This window comes from Fringilla coelebs, assembly GCF_963513975.1.
Source record: "Fringilla coelebs genome assembly, chromosome: 26".
In the NCBI taxonomy this organism is placed as follows: domain Eukaryota; kingdom Metazoa; phylum Chordata; class Aves; order Passeriformes; family Fringillidae; genus Fringilla; species Fringilla coelebs.
The window spans coordinates 2,013,079-2,038,151 of NC_140052.1; the positions used below are offsets into that span (position 1 = coordinate 2,013,079).

The window sequence follows — 25,073 nt, forward strand, 5'->3', positions numbered from 1 at the left end:
AGGCACACTGACCACCCTGGGGTGGTGTTATGTCTTTATACTAAAACTATGTGTACTTTATTTACAATAACTTCCCAATACCTATCACCTATGTTAGACAGTGAGCTTCTACCTTAAACCAATCTAAAAGTGCCACCATCACAGCAGAAGAGGGAGGCCAAGAAGAAGAAAGGCTGGACATGCCCAGATTCCTCCATTTTTAGAGGCAGCCCTGCTGAACAGCCCCCAGCATCAGGCAGCTCCACAGCCCTCACAGGCGGGCAAATCCCAACCACCACTGTGTGCCCACAGAGAACAGGAGACAACATCACCCACTGTGGCCCCTGGGCCCCGAGAGCAGAGTTAACTCTGACAAAAAACATAAACTACACAAGCATAAAACCACAGGTCGCTGGCCGTGACAGCAGCTTTGCCCAAGAGCTTTAATTAGTGCCCGTGGTGCTGCCCCAGAGCTGGCTCTGCTGGTGGGTCCATGTCTGTCTTCAGCTCCAGCTCTGGCTCTGGCTCTGCGTCTGTCTGCCACTCTGGGGACAGCTCTGGGTCTGGCTCCTGATGTAGCTCCAGGTCTGGCTCCCATTTGAGCTCCAGGTCTTGATCCCGATTTATCTCCAGGTCTGGCTGCAGATTTAGCTTCAGGTCTGGCTGCAGATTTAGCTCCAGGTCTGGCTGCAGATTTAGCTCCAGGCCTGACTCCAGATGCAGCTTCAGACCTGGCTCCAGATGCAGCTTCAGACCTGGCTCCAGATGCAGCTTCAGACCTGGCTCCTGATGTAGCTCCAGGCCTGGCTCCAGATTCAGCTCCAGATCTGGCTCCAGATTTATCTCCAGGTCTGGCTCCCATTTCAGCTCCAGGTCTGGCTCCAGATTTAGCTCCAGGCCTGGCTTCTGTTTTACTTTCAGGTCTGGCTCCCTATTTAGCTCCAGGCCTGGCTCCTGATGTAGCTCCAGGCCTGGCTCCCATTTTACCTGCAGGCTTGGCTCCTGTTTTACCTTCAGGTCTGGCTCCCGATGTAGCTCCAGGCCTGGCTCCTGTTTGACCTTCAGGTCTGGCTCCCGATGTAGCTCCGGGTCTGGTTCCGGTTTCACCTCCAGGCCTGGCTCCAGATTTCGCTCCAGGTCTGGCTCCAGCTCCCGGCCCGTGTCCCAGCTGGTGCTGTGGGGGATCTGCAGTGGGGCCTTGGCCCTGACTTGGCTCTGCAGGTGCCTCTGCCTGAGGTCACCTCCGCCCAAGGGTCACCTCAGCCCCGGGCAGTGTCCTCATGTCCCCATGGGAATCACCTTATCCCTCCCCTCTGCAGGGATGCCCTCAGCCCTCTCACCCTTCCAGCCGCACTCACCCCTCGGTGCCCGGCGCCTGCTCCCCGTGGCGCTGGCCGGGCACCTGCTGCCGCCACAGGCCGAGCCCCAGGGCCGCCGTGAGGAACAGCAGGACCAGGCTGGAGCCCAGCACCAGCCAGGCCATCTCACCATCCTCCAGAGCTCGATGCAGGCCTGGAGGGAGACAGCCTGGATGGGCACAGGCACTGCCAGTCCTGCTGGGCACTGCCAGCCCTGCACAGGCACTGCCATCCCTACAAGGCACAGGCACTGCCAGCCCTGCAAGGCACAGGCACTGCCAGCCCAGCCTGTCCAGCCCAGCTGGGCACAGGCATTGCCAGCCCTGCCTGTCCAGCCCAGCTGGGCACAGGCACTGCCAGCTGGGCACAGGCACTGCCATCCCTACAAGGCACAGGCACTGCCAGCCCTGCAAGGCACAGGCACTGCCAGCCCTGCACAGGCACTGCCAGCCCTGCCTGTCCAGCCCAGCCGGGCACAGCCCCTGCCAGCCCTGCCTGTCCAGCCCAGCCCTGCACAGCCCTGGCCAGCCCTGCCTGTCCAGCCCAGCCTTGCACAGCCCTGCCCACGCCATCCCCACGCCGCCCCACTCACCGCCCTGTGTCAGCCGCAGGCTGCTCTCCCTGCTGCCGCCCCGGCGCGATCCCCTCCACTGGCAGTCGGGGGGCTGCCAGCCCAAGTTGCAGTGGCAGTTGCCCTGGTTGTTGCACACCTGCAGGGCCAGGGAGGGGTGCAGGTGTGCAGGGGGCTGGTACAGCCTGCCCCCCCAGCCCTGCAGCCCTGGGACTCACGCCGTGGCCGTGGCACTTGGTTTTGCTGTCACAGGTCTGTCGCAGCACCGAGAGTGGGTGGCACGTGTTGTTCATACACACCTGGGAAAAACCATGGCAGCTCCAGCCCAGCACTGCCTCACCCATACAGCGCTCAGCACATCAGGCTATGGCCCAAAGGAAAATGAAAACACACTATTTAAAAAGAAAAAAAAAAAAAAGACAAGCCACAGTTCTGCCCTGAGGCCAGGTCATTCTAGTGCTCACACCCCACCAAACCTTTAATGCAGTATTTGCAAGTTCTTACAGCGTTTTTAAATATCAAGCACACCGCTGCAAGGAACGAGTGTTTCTATGACCTTGTTAATATTTACAGTTTCTATTTGTCATTCCAGATGATTACAGAATATTTCCTTACCCTTCCAGAGCCACACTTTGTCCCTGGAGCAACCTGAAGGGGATCCAGCCAAATGGACACGTTCAGGTAGTTCAGAGTCACACAGATGTGATGCCTCACCCGGGCGTACATCACGGCGGTGGCAGGTGCTAAGAAGGGCTTGTGGGATGGGTATGTGCAGACTAACTTCCCACACCTGAGATCCCTGGAAAGACAATTTGCACAGGATGTGCATCAAACATACACAGACATGTGGGTCTGTTCTTCAGCACAGGCTACAGCCAACGTCTGAGGTCACCATTTGTGGTATTTGCAGGGGTCCCCAGGACAAGGTGAGAGATGAGTGAATCTGACTCCATGTTCTTAGAAGGCTAATTTATTATTTTATGATATTATTAGTTTATTATTTTAATAATTTATCAATTTGTTTATTAATTTATTATTTTATGATATTATTTTATGATATTATTTAGCATAGCATTAAAGAATACTATACTAAAGAATACAGAAAGGATACAAACAGAAGGCTGAACAAGAATGATAAAGAAAAAGTCGTGACTGACTCCTCAGAGTCTGACACAGCTGATGGTCATAGGTCATTATGTAAAAACAATTCACATGGAACCAAACAAACATGCACCTGTTGGTAAACAATCTCCAGCCACATTCCAAAGCAGCAAAACAGGGAGAAGCAAATGAGATAATATTGGGGGTTTTTTTGAGGCTTCTTATCTTCCCAGGAGAAGAAAATGTGGCAGTGACAGACACACACAGATAGTGCCTGATGAGCACTGGGACATTAAACAGCACAGTCTGCTGAGGAAACATCAGCAGGACTGGGAGGTCCAAGGGAGGGTCTGTGACACAAGGAGAGCCACCATACCGAGGAGAACACACAGAGAGGTATTACTGCTCCATAAACTGGAGTCTTGACACTTCTCTCGAGTGTCCAGCCCCAGTGAAACGTGGATTTTGGCAGAGGCAGTGCCCCCTGCCCAGCTTACCTCCAAACACAGCGCCGGTACTTGTGCGCAGGCTCGAACCCGCAGTGCCCGAACCTGTCCCGCTGCCCGTTCACCTCCTCGTAACACATCGTGGGAGCGTTCTTTGAGTCTGCAATTCAGCAGTAATGTGTTACTGGGATAGATGAGATGTGCAAATTCCTGCTGAGGCTACGGTAATCTCACCGAATGAAAATCCTGGCGTACCAAAGGAGGGTTCCAGGAAATTCCCTCTGATGAGATTACAGCACCAAAATCCTATCTTAGCCTGAATATTCGTCTCCAGAAATGTGGATTCCAGAGAATTATTCATCTGACCAAACCCCAGCAATATGCATTCGATATGCATCCTCAGTAAGATAAATATGTGTCTCCCAGAATGTATATTGCAGGAGATTTTCCTCTAACAAAGTGAATTATTTACCATTTTCGGGAAACTCTCAGCAAGAAAGGAAAAACTACATGAATATGCTAAAAAGATAAAATCAGCAATAAGAAAGCAAGAAACCCTTTCCAGCAATCCTCAGAGTTTGGAAATGTATAAAAAAGAGTTTGTGAAAGCTGTCTCTCCATGATGCACAGAGGAGAAGAGCCACAGTGGCCCCCCCTGTCTCACCTGATGCTGTTGGCCTGGTTCAGCACTGATCTCATCTTTGCTTGTGGCCTTTTTTATGACTGTATTTTAATTATTGAATAAATTCTCCTTATTAATCAAATTAGCTAATTCATTTATAACATTACCATTAAAAGGAACACAAAGAAACTTATTCTGGTATCTAATAACTTCATTTCTCATTATTTAATTAGAGAAAACATACCTATCCCTGCCCAAACCCTCAGCAGTCCTGAACCTCAGAAATCAGCAGGGGAAATTCTCTGATTGAGTTTGCCCACAGAAAATAATTTGCTTTTCGTTCTTTCCATTGTTATCTGTGAAGCACTGGAGGCAATTTGTTAACCAGAGCCAAACCAGAGCTTGAAATGTTTCCTAGAGCTGTGCCTTCTCCCCAGGTGCCCCACTCTCACCCGAGCTCGGTGCATTGAAGAGCACAGGTAGGTGATGCTGTGGCCAGCCCTGCCCCTGAGCAGTGCCATGCCACCAGCACAGCCCGTTACCTTGCCCGTAGAGCCGCTTGCACTGCAGGTCTGGGGACTGGCAGCGTCCGTGGTAGCAGTAGCCGGTGCCACGGCCGCACTCCTGCCCGTCCTGCACGTACAGGTCGGGCGGGCAGGCGGCGGAGGAGCCGCTGCAGAACTCGGGCAGGTCGCAACTGGCATCGGCCACCGGGCGGCACAGCGTGTTCCTCCACTTGAACTGGGGAGCAGGAGGAGCTCTGCAGCCTCCCATGTCTGCCAGCCTGGGCAGGAGGAGCCGCTGCAGCCCCCCATGTCTGCCAGCCTGGGCAGGAGGAGCTCTGCAGCCTCCCATGTCTGCCAGCCTGGGCAGGAGGAGCTCTGCAGCCCCTCTCACCCACCAGCCTGGGCAGGAGGAGCTCTGCAGCCCCTCTCACCCACCAGCCTGGGCAGGAGGGGCTCTGCAGCCCCCCATGTCTGCCAGCCTGGGCAGGAGGAGCTCTGCAGCCCCCCATGTCTGCCAGCCTGGGCAGGAGGAGCTCTGCAGCCCCTCTCACCTGCCAGCCTGGGCAGGAGGGGCTCTGCAGCCCCCCTCACCTACCAGCCTGGGCAGGAGGGGCTCTGCATCCCCCCTCACCTGCCAGCCCCTCTGCCCATGGCCTCAGGGTGCCTCCCCTTGAGGTGCTCAGGTGTGACATGTGTGTGACACTGCCTGGGACAGTCCCCAGGTAATATTCCTCCCAGGAGTTCCCAAGAGCTGAGAAGCCCAGCCTCAGGAACCTTTCCCATTGCACAGCAGGAAGTTTGGCTCTATCCCTCAGCATACCACTTCTCCAAAAATAAATAATGATTTTGTCATATTTATAAAAATGTGCCTTACCTGACAATTTCTACAACATAATCCAGAGGCACATCTTGCTCTTGGCCTCAGTCTACATGTTGGAGTGCAACACTTGTCCTTCTGGCATTCCTGTGGACACATGGCACACCCAAGTTATTTTATTTTGTTGTCCCCCCAGGCTTCTCCTCCTCTCCCCATATTACTTGAGCAATAGCCAGCAGAACAAACGGGCAAAGCTGCCACACAGAAACAATCTCCAACTCAACACAGCCCTCCCTGGGCTGCTCCTCATATGGGAATCCATAAAACCAGAAAGTTTTGGGAAAGCTGCAAAAGGCAGGCCTCAGAGACAGCAGAACTGTGATTAGAGCTAAGCAGGAGCCATAAAATAAGATAGCAGAAAAATTATGTAAGAAATAGAAAAGTAAGGACAAATAGAACCATGGTCTGTGTATTAATGCTTGTCCAGAATAACTCCCTGAGCTGCAGGAAAGTTTATCTAGTGAGATATTGGGGAGTTCTAAGCTTCATAATGGAGCTCTGTGCATTGTGTTTGAAGGCTCACAAGCAGGTGTTGTATTTGAAATAAGCAAAAATTGTTTTAACCAAAGGTAACTGTGCTTATAGTGGTTGGATGGAACCACTGTCAATATAGAATATATACTATACAGATATAAATACTGTCAGTGTGCTTCTGCTTTGTGTGATTGGGCAAAAAACTTTTAAAGTGAGTTGTAACATTGAGTTCTTTGTCTGCTGCCTGGGATGTGAGCTGCTGGCATCTTCCCATTGTCATAACCATGGAATGAGAGTGATGCTGGAAAATAAAACAGCTCAGGGAACGTTCCCAGCAGTCCTGTCCTGTTGGTGATTTGTACACAGCCCCCAGCTGGCAATACCCTGCTGAGCTGGGGCTCCTGATCCCAAGGGCTGGTGACTCCACAGGTACTGGGAGCACAAGGCAGGGCTGTGCCCACCTGGGCCGGCTGTGCCCACCTGGGCTGTGCCCACCTGGGCTGTGCCCACCCAGGCATGCTGTGCCCACCTGGGCCGTGCCGCAGTCGCACTGCTCGCCCGCCTCCACCACGCGGTTGCCGCAGACGGCGCCGTTCTGCCGGGACAGGCGGCTCAGCCGGGGGCTGCTGAAAAGGCATTCGCCCCTGCCCTGCTTCAGGAAGGTCTCAAAGTCCCTGATGCTGCAGTTACTGAAGGCTTTCGCCCCGCTGAGATGTCTAAAATAAAGCAATGATTGGGTTATAAGTTACACATTCAGCGCCCCTCTCTCTCTGTGAAGCTCTGGGCAAGTCAAGGGCTCGCCCAGACACTGGCACAGGGTCCAACAGCCCCTTGTGTCTATTAATTCACCTGATCTACAGCTCATCATTAACAGAGACTGAAAAACATCCTGAAGTACCTTCATTTCAGAGAGCAAAGGTCTCTTTTGTCAAATCAAGCACTAAATAGCTATTTAATGAATTCTTTTTTTTTCTTCTTAGAGGAATAAAGGCAGGTATTTCTTCACTGAAGTAATGGTATTGAAACAACTGAAATAACTGGTATTCAGGCATTGGAATTGCTGCCCAGGGAGGTGGTGGAGCCCGCACCCCTGGAGGTGTTTAAGAAATGACTGACGCAGCACTCAGCGCTCTGGTCCAGTTGACAAAGTGGTGATTGGTCAAAGGTTGGACTCCATGGTCCTGGAGGCCTTTTCCAGCCTGAGTGATTCCATTTTTGCAGTGGAATGACAGTGGTGGAGGACACTTCTGACAAGGGGACACCGTGCAGCCATCCCTGTCCCTCCCCTGGCGTGCCCCAGCCCCGCAGCAAACTCACAGGGCCTCGGGGCTCATGGTGCAGACTCGCCCGGGGCAGCTGCAGCCTCGGGGGCTGTCAGGGCTCATGCCCAGGCTGTGGCCCAGCACCTGTGCCAGGAGCACGGAGAAGGACTCCAGGGTGACGTTCCCGTGGTACTGGAGGGAGGAGAGAGGGGAGCTGCCGGAGCTGAGCGCTCCTTGCAGAGATCCCTGCTCCGCACACGGATCCTCCCACGTGCTCCATCCACCCCTGCCCCTGCTCCTGCTGCCCAGGCTGAGTTCACAGCCATGTGGGCTGCTGAGGGACAGGCAGAGGACAGGGGGACCATACCAGGGCCACGGTGGCAGCAGCATCTCTCTGACATGCCTTTCCTGGAGCTGCAGCACCCACGAGGGCTCCTTGCTGCCTGTACCTGGAACAGAGGGGGGGTCACTGCTGCTCCCAGGGACCCCCTCTGGCTGTGGTCAGTGGGGGACACTGGCTCTGTACAGCCCAAGTCCCCTTGGTGCCCCTGACTGGGGAGCTGGGGCAGGGTCTGGTGCCTGGGGCTGGCAGGGGATGGATGGCACCATGGCAGCTGCTGCATCGTAGGAGGAATGGCTTGGAAGAAATACTTTAAGAACATTAAGGATTTAGGAAACATGGATTTTTGAAAAAGCATTTTTTGTCAAAGTTTCAACTTACATTGGTTTGACTGATTGCTACCACGAAACCTTTAACACTAATGAACCTTTATCTTACCCTAAGAGAGAAGCAATGTTGTGTGCCTGTGGCTCCAGAGACAACAGTTTCCACTGTAAAAATCGCTGTAGAAGGTCATCTGTGTCCCCTGCTGTTGATATTTTATCCCCCTCTGCCCACAGCTCCAGGGAGGACAGCACAATGGTGACATTAAGGGGATTAAACATCTGAAAGTATAAGAGAGGAAACATCTGCTCTCACACCTTCCCTTCATGCAGAGTCACACAGTAAACACAGGGGAAAAGTAAATTGCTGCTGTGAGTGCCTCAGTGACATCTGTAGCCAAAAAGAATGAACACACCTAAAGAATAAAGAGATGCTGAGCCAAAGTCCAATAACTTCATAAGTGTTTTGGGGTTCATAAGGGGTTCATAACTTCATAAGGGGTTTTGGGAATAACTGCTCATTCCACAAGTGAAGCATAAGACCACCAGTGGAGTAAAGAACAGGACTGGAAGTTGGTTACAAGCACCTGAGAGTAAGCTGGTTAATTGCATCAGTGAGATCAGGGATCTGCTGGACAGAGAGGGAAGCAACCCAGGCGTTTGTCTGTACATCTGCACGAGACATGGCCATCACACAGGGAAAGATGTTCTTTTGTGGCAGACTGACATGTCCAGGGGAAAAACCTTTCTCAGGAAACATGGAATTTTTTGCATAACATCCTCCTAAACCTACAAGCAGCTAGGAAAGAGGTGGCCACGGCTAACATCAACATCCCCCTCATCCCCCATCTCACTGCAGTACAAACCAGACTTAAGAACTCACATTGTTGATTAAATTGAAGGCCTGGATTACATTCTGTGTCGCAGCATTCGGGTCTGATCCCATATAGTTGTACTGAAAAACAACCCAAGAGGACACAAAGGCAGACAAGGGGCTTACCAGGGTGAAGCATGTCAGTGTTGGAACACTGAAATGATTCCCAACACTGAGCCATGGAGACATGAGCTACAAATTCACATTCCTTATTTCCTACAAAATCCACAGCACATGCAACTTTTCAAAACAGAAAACAAATCCATGTCAAAGCTGGGAAATGTTTCCATTTCCATGCTCAGAGAAGTCAGGCAAAGAAAAGGAAAAAGTGGCTGGCATGGACTTACCAAAGCCTTGTCCAAAACCACGTATACTGTGAGGTATTTGGGAGACTGTGCAGCGGCCGAGAGGGGCTGAAAGAGAAAATGGGCCTCAAAGTACAGATCCTGCATTCTCTGGTTGCCTCACTGCTGCTGCTGGCTGTGCTTCTTCAAAGCTTGTGTCCAAGTGTGGCCAAAGCTTCCAGCAGAATCAGGTCCCTCCTCACAGGACAGGGAGAGCAGCAGCACTGCGAGAACAGGCACCACTCACCTTGTCATCCCTGGGGGCTCTGTCCAGCATGTGCCAGGCTGCCAGCCCACCCTGCCCTGCCTCGGGGGGGCTGTGGGCAGGGGGGGCTGGTGCCATCTGCTCCTCACCCACTCGGTACAGCACGTGCTGGAAGGCAGGGGAGTAGCCCAGGGGCTGGATCCCGTAGCTCACGTTCTCAAACTGCAGCAAACCCCTGCCAGGGCACCAGCACTGCCCACTTGCTCCTGGGCACTGGCACAGCTGTCCAGCTGTTTGTTCTGCAGGACAGGCTGCCAGGGAGGGCAGCACAGGGACAGGGCTGGGGCTTTACCTGAGCCCCGAGCAGGTGTTGAGGGTCACTGCCGAGCTGGGGAAGCCATCGATGTAGCCCCAGTAGTGGCAGCCTCCCTGTGACATGACAGAGGACAGGGAGCCCTTCCATGGCTGGGCAGGCCAGCCCTGTGCCCACCATCCCCTTACCCACCACCCAGACAGCTGGAGCAGCTGCCTCAGGCAGAAACAAACTCAAAGCAAGGCCAGGTTACCTCAGCGTGGGCAGAATCAGAGTGCAAAGATCCCTGCTCACTGGACACATAAGTCTGGAAATCATCAGATAAAAAGGCACTGCAAGAGAGAGGCACAAAGTGAGGTACTTAGAGCAGCATCCATCAAGCAGAGCTTCTCAAGCTTCTTGCAGGTCCTGCAGCCACTGTCAGCCAGGGCAGTGGCAGGGCCAACTCACTGCTGCTGCAGGTGGATGGTGTACAGCCTCCCCTCAATCCTCAGGGTGTAGGACACTGCCTCCTTGTGCAGACAGAAAAGCAGAGAAGGGAAGAAATGGGAACAGGGAGTTGGGAATAGCACAATCCAAGACCTGCTGTGAACAGCAAAGGGGGAGCACAGCGTGGGTGCAGCCACCACGGTGCTGGCAGCTCTGCTGCGGTGCCATTGTTACAGCTGCCACCACATCTGTACTCCCCCAGCCCTCCTCTCCAGCTGAGCCCTCCCTTCCCCCATCCTCCCGAGCCCCCCAGCACCGTGCCTGCTTCTGCCCCTCCACTCCTTTAGTGCTGGCCCCCAGCTGCTGCGGGATTGTGATCTGGGACCAAACCTGCCCACCCAGAGGGGACAGAGACCCCCATGGCTGAGCCCAGTGCTGGTGGGCGAGGGGCTCGGGGGGGCCCTGCCCAGCCTCGTGCAGCAGCTCCAGGAGCAGCAGGAGCAGCAGCGGGGGCATGGCACAAAGTGGCCCCATGGCCAGCCAGTAACTGCCCCGCAGTAACGGCCCCACAGCCCACCAGTAACTGCCCCCCAGCTAACAGCCCCACCAGTAACAGCCCCCCCTCCCCTTAAAGCAGAGGCTGAGGCAGAGATTTGTACAAAACTGGCTTCTTTATTGCTTGTTGGGGCTGTACAAAGGGGTTGGGAACAGCCCTTGGGCCAGAGAGCGGCACGGGGCCGGCTGCAGAGGGGGACACAGCTCCCGACCTGCCCGGGACAGGTATCCCTCCACTTTACAAAAGAAAGTCAGTAGTCATCTTCAGGATTCACCACCAAAAAACTGGAGCCGTTTCCTGTCCCTGGGATCGCTCCTCACACCACACGTCCCTGCACCTGTGGCTATTCCAACGGGCACGCCGGGAGTACAAAAACTCTTTGTCTAGTGAAGGCACCATGTTCAGCATAGTTTAGCTCACACACACAGTTAAGTACATCTCTCTGGATGACTTCATTCCCTGGATCCCCTCCTCTTTCCCCACCCTCTGACCAGGGCTGGAGATGGGCTGCATCCAGCTGCAGAGCTCACTGTGACAGACAGACAGACAGCCCGCTCAGGCAGAGCGGGACACAGCAACACAATTAGGAAGTAATTGATTATCTTGGAACAAAAAGGAGACCCCCACCAGTACAGTTGGTGAAATTCTAGGTGACATTTTACAGATTTTAATGGTGTTATAAATCTTAATCTAAGTTTATGGGGAACCACAGGAGTTCAAGTATTTTATTACTGCACACACTATATATATATTTAGGTAGGTATATACAGAGAAAAAGATTATTTTTTGGCAATATTAGGGGGATTTTACAGATTGAGCTGTGCTTGTGGCGAGCACAGAGCAAAACAGCCCAGCAGGCTCTTCAGCACTTATCTCACTTTTAGCAAGTTTGTGCAATAGAACCTCACTTTTAGCAAGTTGTGCAATAGATTTCTATTTGTGACCACAACATCCAGCTTCTACCCACGGCACCACAGGATCAGGATCTACAGCTCCCTCTCCTAGCACAGTGGATGCTGAGCACCTCTGCTCAGGAGGAGTTCCAAAATCCAGTCTAGCCCATGGTGCAGGAGCAGAGGGCAGCCTGCTCTGACACACAGTAGCCCAGAAGCATCCTGACTGACACTGCAAGGGCTTGGCTGTTAGAGCACGGGGTGCACCAGCCACCAGGCTCCCATTTCAAGTGCTCAGAGAAGCTCTGGTGGTCCAGGCAGAGACACTTCCCACTTCCCAGTGTTCTGCAGGGACTGCTGCTGTCTTTAGACCTGAATTAAAACCTAGCAGCAGCCCATTTTTTAAAACCAGAATATGGCCGTGTCTTCTCGTACCTTTATCTTCACTGCCCATCCATTATTAGTGGGAATTAGTACAGGAGTCTCGTTTAGCCACTCTCTAATTAAAAAGCATTAAACTCAGTGCTCCTATAGCACAGCTTAGTGTCAGTCAGCATGGAGTTAAGAATTTAAGTACATTATTATGCATCTATAAACATATATACATGCATAAACATGTTTAAAATATATCTCTCTTCCTGAAAATGTCCTCTGAGACCTCATTCTATTTATGCCATGAAGGTGTACATGGGAAACACTTTCCAGTCCATGCAGAGTAACTGGAAATTAACTGACAAATCTCCTTGCTTTGCAAACTGGGTTACTCCAATTCCTCACTGCACAGTCAGAGAGACAACAACAAATCAGACAATTTCCTTACCAGGGCTCGTGGCAGGAATGGGGAAACCCAAACCCACGTGCTGGATTTCAGGACTATTTCCCTGCAGGCTGCTGCACTCCTGCTGCCAGCCTGGCTGCAGCGGCAAAGCTTGGACAGAGCGAGGGACGGGCCGGGTGTTTCAGTCCCTGGAGCTTTGGTCGAGGTATTTATTGAGTGTAAAGTTCTACATTCCTGCTTGGGATCTGTCGTTTGCCCTGTCCCAGGCTGCAGAGGGAGGCTGCCGGCACTGCCACGGGATGCCAGGAGGGGAACTGCAATTTCAGCTGTCGCAGCCGCGGCAAAGCTACTTGGGAGGCAAAGGTGCCGGCCGGGAGGGGAAGTACTGTCCCTGAGGTAAACATTTCTGCTGTGCTGCCGGCGCTCCCTGAGGTACAACCTTCTGCTGGGGGGGTGGGGGCCTGCAGGGGACAGAGGAGGAGCAGTCAGTGCCACACACAGCCCACCCTGCCCCAGCCCGGCCTCGTTCCAAACATGCCACGCTCAGACTGTGCCTTCAATGGCCTGGAATCCTCTGGGAACCCCACCTGTTAAAACTCACCTTTAGTATTCACAGGGAACCCCCAACGAGGGGAGAGAATGATGCATCTGACTCCATCTTATCAGAAGGCTAATTAATTATTTTATTATACTATATTATTCTATACTGTATTACATTTCATCTCAACTGAATCTGCCAAGCACTCAACCCTGCTCACAATCTCATGCCTGTCAGCCCACAGTCCTGACACACACAGGCCAAGGAACCAAAACACCATCACTGTGGGTAAATAATCTCCATATTGCATTCTACTTTGGCACAAACACAGGCACAGCAAATGAGAAAAAAATATTCTTGGGAAGAATTGTGCCTTGCTTTTCTCTGTGATGAGAAATATGGCAACACTCACATTTTCTCCAAAATTCTCTGAAGAATTCTCTTTTGGAGAAAAGGGGCCCAAGAGCCCCCCCAACATGAGCTACATTAGGATGCTCCCACTCAGCCACTGGAACTTGCTGAGGCAAAGCACAGCACTGCATCTCACAAGCACAATTCAAAAGGAAGATGAAACATACAGGAAAACTTCCTGCTCAAAGTTAAGAGAAATGGATTTGCACTTTTGGCCATAGCATTCACAAATCAGCACAGTGACAGATTTGTGAGTGATTTGCTTTTAAACTGACTGTTTTAACAGGCCTTTCATCCACCTGCTGGGCTAATCTGCCCTCACAGCAGCGCTCTGAGCCTCGTTCATCACCACACAGCCGTGACGGCGCACGATGGATGCGCTGCCTTCCAGGGCAAAGTGAAGGAGAAACTTCTCCCAGTGAAAAGTCAGCCCCACTCACACACCACACACGATACAACACCCCAGGGCTCTCAGGAGTGACAAGAAATGCCATCAGTGCCCCTGCCAGGGGGGATTTGCACTGACCTGCTGGGCACCCTCGGCGGCTGCTGCACCGGGTACTGCGGTGGGGAGTAGTAGGGCTGGTGGAAAGCCTGCTGGGGGTGCTGGTTAACTGGGTAAGCTGGGACAGGAAAGGAGTTGGGATGCATATCCTACAAAGGAAACACAAAGAGAATGATTCCCTATGGGCAGTTGGTGAGCAAAATAATTACGTCAGGGAATTGAAATATTTGTGTCGCTAAATAAGAGACGTTCAGGAACATTTGTAAAGCAGCCTGGCAATGTCAGAGGTGCTCCTTCCTCTGAGAAACTCAGCAGGAAGAAGCAACAGCAGTCTGGGAACTGCTGGATTTTGAAAAACGCAGCAAGGCTGAGCACAACAGCACTTGGTTTGCTCGGGGAGCGTGCTCTGGCTGGCTGTGGCTTTCAGAGGACAACTGCTCTGACAAGGAGAGGGGCTCTCACATGGGCTGGGTATCTGTCATGAGGAAAAGGGAGCAGCAAAGCAGGCAAACCAAGCACGGCCTGGGACAACACTTAGACTGGGAAACTGAGGAGTCCCCCACAAAAGCCTTAGGAAAAAAATATTCTCTCTGCTTTTTATTGAGGAGAAGCACGATTTTCAGAAGTGAAGAAGTAACTTTAAAGCTTTTATTAGGGCAAAAGTTGGAGCAACTGCCTCCATCTCTTTACTTGAGAGTAACAAATAGAGAAAGGGAAAGTAGCTGATTCCTACCATGGGCACAGCTCTCGGAGGATAAGGCATGCCACGGGAGAAGCCTCTCTGCTGGGAGCCCCTGGGCTCAGTGTCTGGCCGAGGAGGAGGTGATTGAAGTGACCTGAAATCCAATGGATATGGGCTGTGTGAGCACATAACCCAGACACAATCCCTGTGCAGGCTGTGAATCCAGGCACTGTGAACCTGAGCTGGATTTATACTATCTTAGCACATATCAAGTGTGAGAAAGATAATAATTACCACAAACCTAACAAACAACAACAACCCTTTTTCTGTTCAAGACTCTGGCATCTTCCCTTTGCCCCTCTATAAAAAGATGGGACCCAAAAACAAACCCCTATCACCAATGCACAAGAACAAACATAACAGTAAAGAGAAAACTCTCTGCTCTCTCGATTTGGGATGGATTTATCTTTTCTGTCATTGCCAGAGGCAAACTGCATGTGCCATTGGATGCAGGGGCTTTCCCCTGACATCCTGGCACTGGGATACACCTCCACACTTTGGCATGGCTGCTGTAAACAAACATCCACGGATTTTGCCCTGTTCCAGGGCAGAGGAGAAGGCAGAACGGAGGAGGCACTCACGAGTGGCAGCGGGACATCAGCCTCCTGCAGCTCCTCTTCAGCCTGTCCCTCTTGGCAAAGGCCAGAGCAGCAGCCACGAGCAGGGGCAGCACCAGGAAGAAGAACACCAGCAGCCCATTGCGCAGGGAGGTGTCTTTGAGGGCACAAAACCACAGAGAAGAAATAAACCTTACAGCAGAGAAAATGAGCTAGGAATGGTTCTGTAACTGCTTTCCATTTCTCATAGAAAAAACCCCAAGAATCCAATAAGATAGATGCCCAAATAGATCCTTTCTGTTTATCTTTTAGAGCTGACACCCTGGGCTGCAGTAGCACATGAAATTAGGAGATCAATCCTCATTTTTCATGACTGTAATGTTTCATTACTAAAGATTTTATGAGAGAGGAAAACAGAGCTTCTGCCTTTTGGTCTGATGTTAAATCTACCTCTTCTCCAGCCACTGTTTGCTGTAGACAAAGAACTTGGGTTCTTCATTTTGACGTTTTTATATGCAGCAATTTCTCCCCTGCAGGCTGTACTAAAGCAGCCTTTCCCTTTTTCTGTGTGATGATTTGAGGGATCTGCCTGAGCTCCAGTGTGCTTCTCCAGCCTGTTATTGCACCAGAGTCCCTAGCCTTCCCAAACCCACACCAGCTTATGAAAAACAGTCTTCAAGATCATCCTTGCAGCCCACAGAAGTTACACCAATCCCATCTTTATATACTCCACATGGACACAGCAAGTTTTCTCCAGATTAGAGCTTGGCTCTGGCTTCCTATTTCACCTTCAAACCCTCAGTGAGCAAAGCAAGCTTCCAGCTCTGTCAGTTTGCTTTCTCTTGTGCAGGAACCACGCTTCCCTTCACTGGAGCTTCCCTTCCAAGCCTGGATACAGAGAAGTCCAAGAGGATCCTTGTTCTGAGGTGGCAGAAATCACCTGAACTAAAGCAGTCCAGATCCTTACAGATCCCTACCCCAGCATCTCGGGACAGAAGTGCAACACCTTGAGCAGAAAACTGCCAGAATTCTTTGCCAGTGAAACCCAGAGGTGTCTGGTGCATGCAGAGCCATGCACCAAAGTTCAGCAGGAGCACCCAGCCCCAGCCCAGCTCTCACAGCCACTTGCCATTGTAGGGAGGGCCACTGTCCACGCTGCCCCCGTAGCCTTTGGAGTCACAGAAAGGGGGGGCCCAGCCTGCTTCACAGTGGCAGTTCCTGTTGTTGTTGCACACCTGTATTCCAAAACACAAATACTCAGTCACCTCCATTTCTGTGCATTTCAATCTGCTTGCAGCAGCCACGGTCAGTTCTGTCCTTTGTGCTGCTCAGCCTGGAGACTTTTACCCAGTTACTCCATAGCCAATTCCAAACAGACCTTGGCCAGGCATCCCAAGATTTCACATGACTGAGCACACACAGCACTGTTCAGGAAGAGCTTCCAAGGATTAGCTATCCCAACAGCTCACACACCATGGCTTTTACTTGTTTGTTTTTTTCTTTGTGAGATGCAGAGTCAAATTTCATTAGCAATACTGGAATTGGGAATTCTTGCCTGGCAGAGAGTTGTGTCGAAGATTTTTTTTGACACTGCTACAGGTTCTCTTGCCTAGAGGCATTTTATAGAGAGTTTTACAGTTTGACAAAACAGAAAAATAAAGTTACTAGTCACAATTTGAGAACTTGCTGCCTCTCTTCCCTGCTTACCCCGTGCCCGTGGCACTGCTTCTCCACATCACAGTCGTAGTTCAGGACAGAGGCACTCACACACTGGAAGTGCCTGCAGATCTGGGGAGCAGAGATGCACACAGATGAGGGATGATGGCATTTCAGTGTCCCCTTCCCTGCCCAGATCCCTGCTCCTAGCCCACACCACGCTGTGCTTGCTGCCACAAAGCCACACACACTCTCACTGATAATTCCAAACTCTGCAGAAACTCTGTTCCACAAAAGGCCTCTCAGCATGGGGCTGAGCTGGCACTGGAGCCTTTTGTCTCCAGTCTGAATGTAAAGGAACAGCAATTAAATTGTGCCCAGTAAGGACATGTGGAATGCACATTCCTCTACTAGGGCTAAGCTTCTGCACTCTTTAGTTTAGTTGGATTTTAATTGAAAGTTGTCTTCGAGGCATTTGTGTGAGCCTGGCTCTTCCTGCTCATTGACAGAGCAAAGTTTGGCTCTCAATGAACTCAATTTCTTTCACTTCACCTACAAATGAAAGGCTCATTAAAGGTTTGATGCAGCACTGGGCAGTGGGGGAAATCAGTGGACTCATTTAGTTTCACATTAACTACATAACACATTATCCAAAAATAATGGTCAGAACTATTTATGAAACAGTGCAGCTGAAAATTTTATTCCCATGAATACCCCAATATTATTACATTAGGCTATCATTTTAAATTTTTTTATTACCTTTCCATCACCACACTTGGTACCTTCATTCACCATTCCTGGGTCTGGGACATCAGAGCCCAGCTGGAAATCCACCCCCCAGCATGTGGTGGGGGTGCCTCTGATGGGAGTTAGGATAATAGCAGGCTTGATTCCAAACACAGGCATGGCTTTCACATTTTCACACTGCAGCTTCCCACACATGGCATTCCTACAACAGCAACACGGGAATGCTGTAGTGACACTTGAATTTATTCTGAGAACCAGACTACCATGTGCTTGATACCATCTTTCCACTGGAAGATGCTACTTGCAAACAAAATTGAGGCAACTTGACAAATAAAACTGAACTGGGCTTCATTCCAGTGCTGCAAGAGTAGTTTATCCCTTCTTTCTGTAAGCTGCTGGAATCTCTACATTAAGGAAAACATGATGATTTGCTTCTCAGCCTCCCATATGTGAACATTTAGGGAATGCACAATCCTTGACAGGAGATGTGGAACACGCTCTCCTCAGCACAGCCCTGCATCCCTCTACAACATCCCAAACTGGCAGCACAGCACCCAAATACAGATTCCCAACCATGTATTTCAGAACTTCCCAATGCACTGGGCTCAACTCACCAGCTGGAACATTTCTTGTAGTCATGGCCATGGAAACCACAGTTGCCAAATCTGTCTCCCTTGGAATTCACTTCAGCAAAGCAAATGTTGTGGGCTGCTTTGGCTTCTGCAAACAACAGCCCATCCCCAGAGAGAGGAGCCACGTTACCCAGGCACAGAAACATCTCCCACAGGATCTCCTGTACCCAGAGCAACTACCCTGCCACACCAAGTATTTGCCATGCAGCAGCAAGCTTAGGAACTTGGTCAAAACCCTAAAGAGGTCACAATGCCAGAATCACAAGGTTCCAAGCTTAAAAACAGAGAAAAACAGTTACTCAACCAGAGTCAATTCTAGGATTTGATATTTCTTTACAGAGCTGTAGAGCAGAAACCCAACTGTACCAGAAATGATAAATGCAACAAAATTATGACTTGGATCCCCAGCACAAAACTAAGTGTAACACAGGAAGAATGCATGACCATGATGCTAAGCCATCACTACCACTGCTCCAAATGCTCTGCCAAAGCCAGCTGGTCTCTGTTAGTGACATGCAAATAAATATATTTTAAATAAACTTAGTGTATTTATAGGAATGTGCCCCCTGTTGACAGAGTGACAAAACTACCTTGTTTTTTTAAAAAGGAAATAAACCTAGAAGTTTTTCTCTTCAATGAGGTGAAAAGGCATCTCATAAGACTTAGGGGACTTCACTTCAAACTTAAGGATATCTAATTGGATAAGAGCCAAAAAGTTTTGCTTGGGCAATTCACTAGAAAAAGAAGAGAACAAAGAAACTAATTGCTTTTCTGAGATGCTTTACCAGGGGCAAGAGGACCTCTTGCACCTGGCTCGGTTTTTCTCTGTAAAGAGTTTTGATATTTTGCCTTTTACCCTGATGATTTTATGCCTTCTGAGGTAGCTGGGTGTGAAATAAACCTCCAAGAACTAACAACACCTGGCTGGAGGAAACCCATATTTCATGTATTCTTTAGTTACATCCCTTAGAAAGTCTGTCACCCTTGCCCTTCCTTACTGGAGCCAAAGATGTCCTGGCACTGAGCGTCGTAGTACTGGCACACGCCGTTGTAGCAGTAAGCCTCCTGGTTGTGGCAGGGGTGCCCGTTCTGCACCGTGAAGTCTGGCTGGCAGAACTGGGAGCTGCCATTGCAGTACTCTGGGAGGTCACACTCGTTGGAACTGGCACGACACTCCGTGCCTGCGGGGAGGAGCTGAGCAGAAAGGGGAGGGAAAACTGAGTCACAAAAGAGGAAGCTCAGAGCAGAGAGTGCTGCTGCACCTGAGCCATGATACACCCCAAAGCAGGGACTGAGCTGAATTCTGATCTGTGTGTCCTTGTGGGGCAGGTGTGAGAAACAACTGCTCACTTTGAGAAGTTAAAAAGGTTTGTTAAACCTTGATAAAAACACAGCAAAGGGCTGCATGAGGGAAAAGATGCAGGGCTGGGAGCTGTCCCTCGTGCACACCACAGGGCTGGTTCATCTTCAAGATGCCCCTGGGGGCTGCACCAGCCAGCCCTGGCCCTTCCAGAGTCTGTCAGGCAGCTCTGCTGTGCCATTTATCAGTGCAGACTGCTTTGGCACTGGATTGCAGGTCAGGTGTTGCCATGCCCACCCCCTGAGCACCCCCAAGCTTTTCCATTCCCACCTGCCCCAGGTAAGGGACACCTGTGCAGCTCCTTTGTACCTGTCCTGGACAGCCCAGGCTGTCTGATGGGCACAATACAGGGAAAAAGGGAACTGTGGGGGGAACAGAGGGCATCTAAACCACAATAACATAACTGCACATCACTAAAGCTTTTCTTGATATTCACACAACGGTTATCTTTTGTGAGAGCCAATCATCTCATTATCCATCTATAACACAGGACAACTCCCTCTCACAGATGCACTGACTGAAAAGAAGAGCCAACACTCCTTTTCTCAACTTCCTACCACCAGCACAGTCTCCTACCTGGCAGTTCTTGCAGCAGTCACCATAAGCACATACAGCACCAGATCGCAGCCTGCACGTTCCTGGCTCGCAGCACGGATCGCTCTCACATTCCTGAGGACACAAGGGCTGTGAATGTCACAAAATCTCCCCCTCTGTCACAAACAGTCCCCTTTGAAGGGGGGCAGAAGACTGCCCTGGCACTGCTGGGATAAGTTACACACACAGCTACCAACCTTTGGTGAGCCACAGTCACACTCCTCCCCAGCATCCACCAGCTTGTTCCCGCAGTATGGGACGCTGTAGGTCTCATCAGGCTTTGGGACATTGAGCAGGCAGCTCCCACCTTTGTTGAGTGTCAGCTTCTCAAAGTCTTCTGCACTGCAGCTGCTGAAGTTCCTTGATCCCCTGCAATGGAGAAAAGGAGCTGAGCTTTACACTAAACCAAGCAGAACAGGGATATTTGCATCCCTCATTACAAGCACAACAGGACTCTCAGCAAGGGGAATTTGAAGGTGAAAGCAATCCCTAAAAACAAAGCACATGGATGGGGCATTTTGAGCTTTGTTTGCCTTCTCTTGCTCAGCTACTTACGATGCTCCAGAGCTCATAATGCAGCTGCTTGCCCCACAGTGACAGACTCGTTCGTCATCATGGTTCATCCCCAGGTTGTGGCCGAGCTCGTGAGCCATGATGGAGGCAAACATCTGGATACTGATCCTTCCAAACTGCACAGGAGTGACACAGAAGGCAGTGTGTCAGAGCTTATCCTGACAAAGTCAGTGTTTGCTTCTGTGCCGAGGAGACCCTTTTGCCATTTGGCTCTACATTATCAGGATTCTCAGACCAACAGGATTTCCAAGCAAGTACATGGAATTTGCTCAGCAGTAAGAGCCCTCAGAGAAACCTCTCTGGGACACTACCCAATAACCTCCACTTCCCAGAGCAGCTGCAACATTAACACAAAAACCAGAACTCTCCACACCAGCCCAATTCTCCTGAAATGTGCAAATTCCAGCACTTCTGTCACTGGTCCAAAGAAGCCAGATTTCTGGGATTGAGTTATCTGAAACCAGCAGCTTGGTTTATTAAAGCTCTGCTGTTCCATATAAAACATGCAGTGAACCAGCACTGCTCAGGGAGGTCACAGCTGCAGTCAGACAGCACAGGACAGATTTGGGAACACCCATAGCTCCCACAAACTTTCAAGGCAGAGATGCTTAAAACAACACAGAGAAATCCTTTTGCATGAGTACTACACACTGAGCAGAGGAGAAGCTGAGCAAAAGACTACAGAGAAGTTGTGATCTAGATACCCTGGAAGTGTCAGAAATTGTTGGGGACAACATAAGAGCCCCACTAAGCCCCTTCAGCTTTGTTAGGAAAGACACTGTGCTTCCAGGAAGACTTTCAGAGTGCAAACTCTGACCTCAGTCACATTCAGAGATCACTGAAGAAATCTCACCACGTTAATGCCTCCTGCATGGCTCTTGGAGCACACTGTTCCCACATAGGCCATTCCAGCTGTGCCACCAAAACCCTTCTTCCTGCAGTCATGAAGAGAAAGGAAAGGCCATCATCTGTCTGTACAGACACACACAGAATCCCCAGCAGCACACCACTCCTGCCTGTGGGGCACAAATCCTGCTGCTCCAGCTTTCCCAGGGGAGCACTGCTACTGACTGCAAGCACAAATGGCACCAGTTAAGCTTCTGCTGTCTGCTCAAGATTCCTTTGCTCTGTTAATTTAAAACAAGTGTTTACAGAGAAAGTCAGCCTCTTCCATATCATCCCTCTGCATATAAGGAGCACTACAGCTCTGAGGTGATTCTGGTGGTTTTGGCTGCTGTGGGTGCCCAAGACAGAAAAGCCCAAATAAGAACAACCTGTCCTGGCCCTTCAGGCAGGCTCCAGACTTAGCAAGCAGTTCAGCTCTTAATGATTATCAGCTCATTAGTGATTTCAGCCCTTTAGCTTGCTAAGTGCCTTTGGCAGGGCTGGGAGAGAGAGGAGGAGAAGGCTATGTGAGGTTCCACAGAGATGTCTTTGTTGGAGTCTTCTGCCAAGGGTCTCAGGGACAGCTCTTCTGCTGAGCTGGGCAAAAGTAGGGGTTTTTATAGGGTACAGGAGTTTTGGAAACTCTCCAATGGTGAGGGGAAAGTGACTTATAGACTTACAGAGAGATAAGCAAGGGTCTGAAGGCAGAACAGGGGCTTCTCCAGTCACCATGACCAGGCATTTCCAGTCTTAGGCTGCTGACTGCCATGGGGGCACTGCAGGCCCTGTGCCTGCCACACAGCTGGGCTGAGCAGGCATGGACAGGAGGAACTTACTGGTGTCAGGAAAATTAACCCACAGACACCAGAGGTTTATGTCCAAACAGGAGACAGAGGACTCCTTTGACTTTACTCCAAACAAGGCAGAGCCCATGGGGCATCCCCTGGGGTCTCTCAGATTTTTGGAGAACGCAGCCTCCCTTTTTATCCCAATTTCCAGCCACATTTCCCTTCTCTCTTTCCCCATTCCTGAGGTAATTGAGAGGTTCAGACTTCCCAGAACACCTGATCCCAAAGATTCCCCTCTGATGTATAACCCTCCCTTACTGAATTTAGGGGTTTTTCCTCCCCGTTGTTTCTTTCATCTCTCAATGTCTAATTTCATTTATCAGCAACCCTGAAGTTTATTTGTAAAATCAAATATCTTTTTCCATTCACCAATCAGTGGAATCCTTCCCATTGTTCCTTTTCTCTCCCAGTGCTGGTTTTATCCCCCAGCAGCCCCACAGCTGGTGTGGAAACACAAATCCCCCGTTCCTCTCAGTGGGAGCAGAGGAAGGAGCTGGCACTCACAGGACAAACTGGGCGCTGTCGTGCCTCCTCCGCAGAACCAGGTTCTTCTCTCGCCACTGCACGAAGTTGGCCAGCACATCCCCAGCTCCCCCATCAGTGCTGATGATGTTCTCGTGCTTCCAGATCTCCAGCCCGACCAGCACAATGCGGATGTTCAGCATAACGTACATCTGGGGAGAAAAAGGAGCAGAAATATTCATTTATAGCTTCAGGCAAAAATAAGTGGCCTGGTGGCTTGGATTTGTGGGGTGCCCCCGTGGCAGGAGGAATGATGAATGTGACTCCATGTTTTAGAAGGTTAATTTATTATTTTATGATCTATATTAGATTAAAGAATGCTATACTAAACTATACTAATGAATAGAGAAAAGATGCAGACAGAAGGCTAAAAGATAATAATGAAAACTCGTGACTCTTTCCAGAGTCCTGATACAGCTTGGCTCTGATTGGCCATTAAATCAAAACAATTCACATGAAACCAATGAAACAATCTCCAACCACATTCCAAAGCAGCAAAACACAGGAGAAGCAAATCAGATAATATTGTTTTCCTTTTTCTCTGAGGCTTCTCAGCTTCCCAGGAGAAAATCCTGGGCAAAGGGATTTTTCAGAAAATGTAACAGTGACACTGGTGTTATAGATCTTATTGCAAGCATCCATCTTTTCTGTGTTTGAGGTTTTTTTCACAGCTAGTACACAACTGGAACCACTAGAATGCATTTTCCCTGTGATTCAGACCTTCATTAGCTACAGGATCAATGCTTCAATGCCACACTGGCTACATGGTAAGACAATACCAGACAAAAAGAAAATCTCAATCCTGACAAATATCATGTGAAATAGTGGAGTTCCAGACATGCTTTTTCTCTAACCTTTACACAGACACAAGAATTGCAATAATTGCAACAATCTCTCCTGTCACTCACTGGATGTAGCACAGGTTAAAAGAATTTCCTAAACAAATTCTCAAGGTGGATAAGTGCAGATGAATTTAGAGATGGAAAAGCACCAGAACAGACCCCAAGGTGGAGATTTCCAAAAGGCAGCAGGGCTGCAGCACACAGCATCCCTCATACTCACACTGTCGAGGAAGTTTGCTAGCTGCACCATATGTTCTCTTACTTCTGTTTCACTCTTCCCAAAATCTTCAAACTGCAAGACAAAGAAACTTAGCTTCACCAAGAGAAGAGACAGAGACAACAGTTAGAAAAAGGAACAGAACAATTTTGCCTGGCTCCAAATATCCAAGAAGATGCAAACCAATTGAGCAGCATCTTCACTGGTACTGCTCAGCAGCTCAGTATTCCAAAGACAACAGCAAAGGCAATTTTTACCACATGCTTTCCTGCCATTAGGAGATTCCTTGCTAACAGAACCTCTCCCTGTCTGATGGCTCACTTTTTTCTGAGGAAGATTGCATTGAATATTTATCATCCACTTCCAGGGTAGCATATTTGCACAACTTGGATAAATTGTCAAGTGTTTTTCAACAATCCATTTGGGACTAATGAAATCTGAGGGCTTTCCAGGCCCTCTCCTGAGGAGAAAGAAAAAGGAAAGCCACACAGAACTCCCACCTTTTCTTTATCCACAACTATGAACAGCTCCACATATCTTGTCTGGTGCAGGACAGCCCTCTTTCTCTAGGGGAAAAAAAAATGTTTTAGACAACTTCAGATTTATTAATTCAAGTGTAAACAAAAAACCCCCTCATGATATTGTCATATTTCACTTTCTACCACCAGTGGTTTGAGACACACCCAAAGCACACGGTGCCAAACCCAAGCAGTGGAATCCAAAGCAATGAGAGTTTCTGTGTTTTACACTAAAACTCAGCTGCACAAAGACTCCCCTGGCTTCAAAAGCAAGGGACCTCTGCACAGATTGCTTTGGAAACTCACCACACACTTTGATAAAGGGGCAGAAAGATTCTACCAGCAAATACCAATGACTTTACTGTGAAAAACAATATTTCTTCAATCTTCTTCCTGTACAGACAGTCCTTGAAGGACAAGGGGGACTTCCCACCAAACTGCTACTGTGATGGTGAGGAGGATGGAATAAACATGACAATATTCTCCTGGCTCCTGATGCAGCACTTTGTTAACAAGGCTCTCCATGAGGGTCATGCTCCTGCCCTCAGAAATCCCCCCAAAAAGCCCAGGAATATTCTAAACAGCTGCCCCACCCTCCCTGCCATGTGCAGAAGCAGGAGGAGACTGTGGCTGCTTTGGGGAAGAAACTGAGCTGTCCCTTAGTGCAAACCCCCC

At 50.0% G+C, this 25,073-nt stretch overlaps 2 protein-coding genes across 2 annotated transcripts in view; both read right to left on the minus strand.

Moving 5' to 3' along the window:
* Positions 1–11,093, minus strand: LOC311163045 (disintegrin and metalloproteinase domain-containing protein 18-like; the record flags this gene model as incomplete). Its single annotated transcript, XM_084221730.1, has 20 exons — positions 1–1,153; positions 1,338–1,491; positions 1,930–2,047; positions 2,127–2,207; positions 2,524–2,707; positions 3,507–3,615; positions 4,620–4,818; positions 5,458–5,547; positions 6,464–6,650; positions 7,252–7,388; positions 7,564–7,645; positions 7,975–8,141; positions 8,743–8,814; positions 9,081–9,146; positions 9,325–9,517; positions 9,635–9,711; positions 9,849–9,927; positions 10,046–10,107; positions 10,346–10,414; positions 11,001–11,093. The coding sequence occupies 20 exons, from the start codon at positions 11,091–11,093 to the stop codon at positions 427–429; spliced, it is 2,946 nt and encodes a 981-aa protein (XP_084077856.1). The 3' UTR covers positions 1–426.
* LOC311163206 (disintegrin and metalloproteinase domain-containing protein 9-like) overlaps positions 10,688–25,073 on the minus strand; it is a 25,911-nt gene continuing 11,525 nt past the window's right edge. The window contains exons 7-22 of the mRNA XM_084221971.1: positions 24,381–24,446; positions 23,884–23,955; positions 22,804–22,973; positions 21,420–21,501; positions 20,549–20,682; positions 20,191–20,362; positions 19,976–20,068; positions 19,038–19,233; positions 18,022–18,127; positions 17,420–17,609; positions 16,712–16,792; positions 16,134–16,239; positions 15,029–15,161; positions 14,439–14,541; positions 13,727–13,854; positions 10,688–12,712 (exon numbers count right to left, since the gene is read on the minus strand). Coding sequence (XP_084078097.1) covers positions 12,598–12,712; positions 13,727–13,854; positions 14,439–14,541; positions 15,029–15,161; positions 16,134–16,239; positions 16,712–16,792; positions 17,420–17,609; positions 18,022–18,127; positions 19,038–19,233; positions 19,976–20,068; positions 20,191–20,362; positions 20,549–20,682; positions 21,420–21,501; positions 22,804–22,973; positions 23,884–23,955; positions 24,381–24,446 — 1,947 coding nt within the window. The 3' untranslated portion in view covers positions 10,688–12,597. The remainder of the gene's footprint in view (positions 12,713–13,726; positions 13,855–14,438; positions 14,542–15,028; positions 15,162–16,133; positions 16,240–16,711; positions 16,793–17,419; positions 17,610–18,021; positions 18,128–19,037; positions 19,234–19,975; positions 20,069–20,190; positions 20,363–20,548; positions 20,683–21,419; positions 21,502–22,803; positions 22,974–23,883; positions 23,956–24,380; positions 24,447–25,073) is intronic.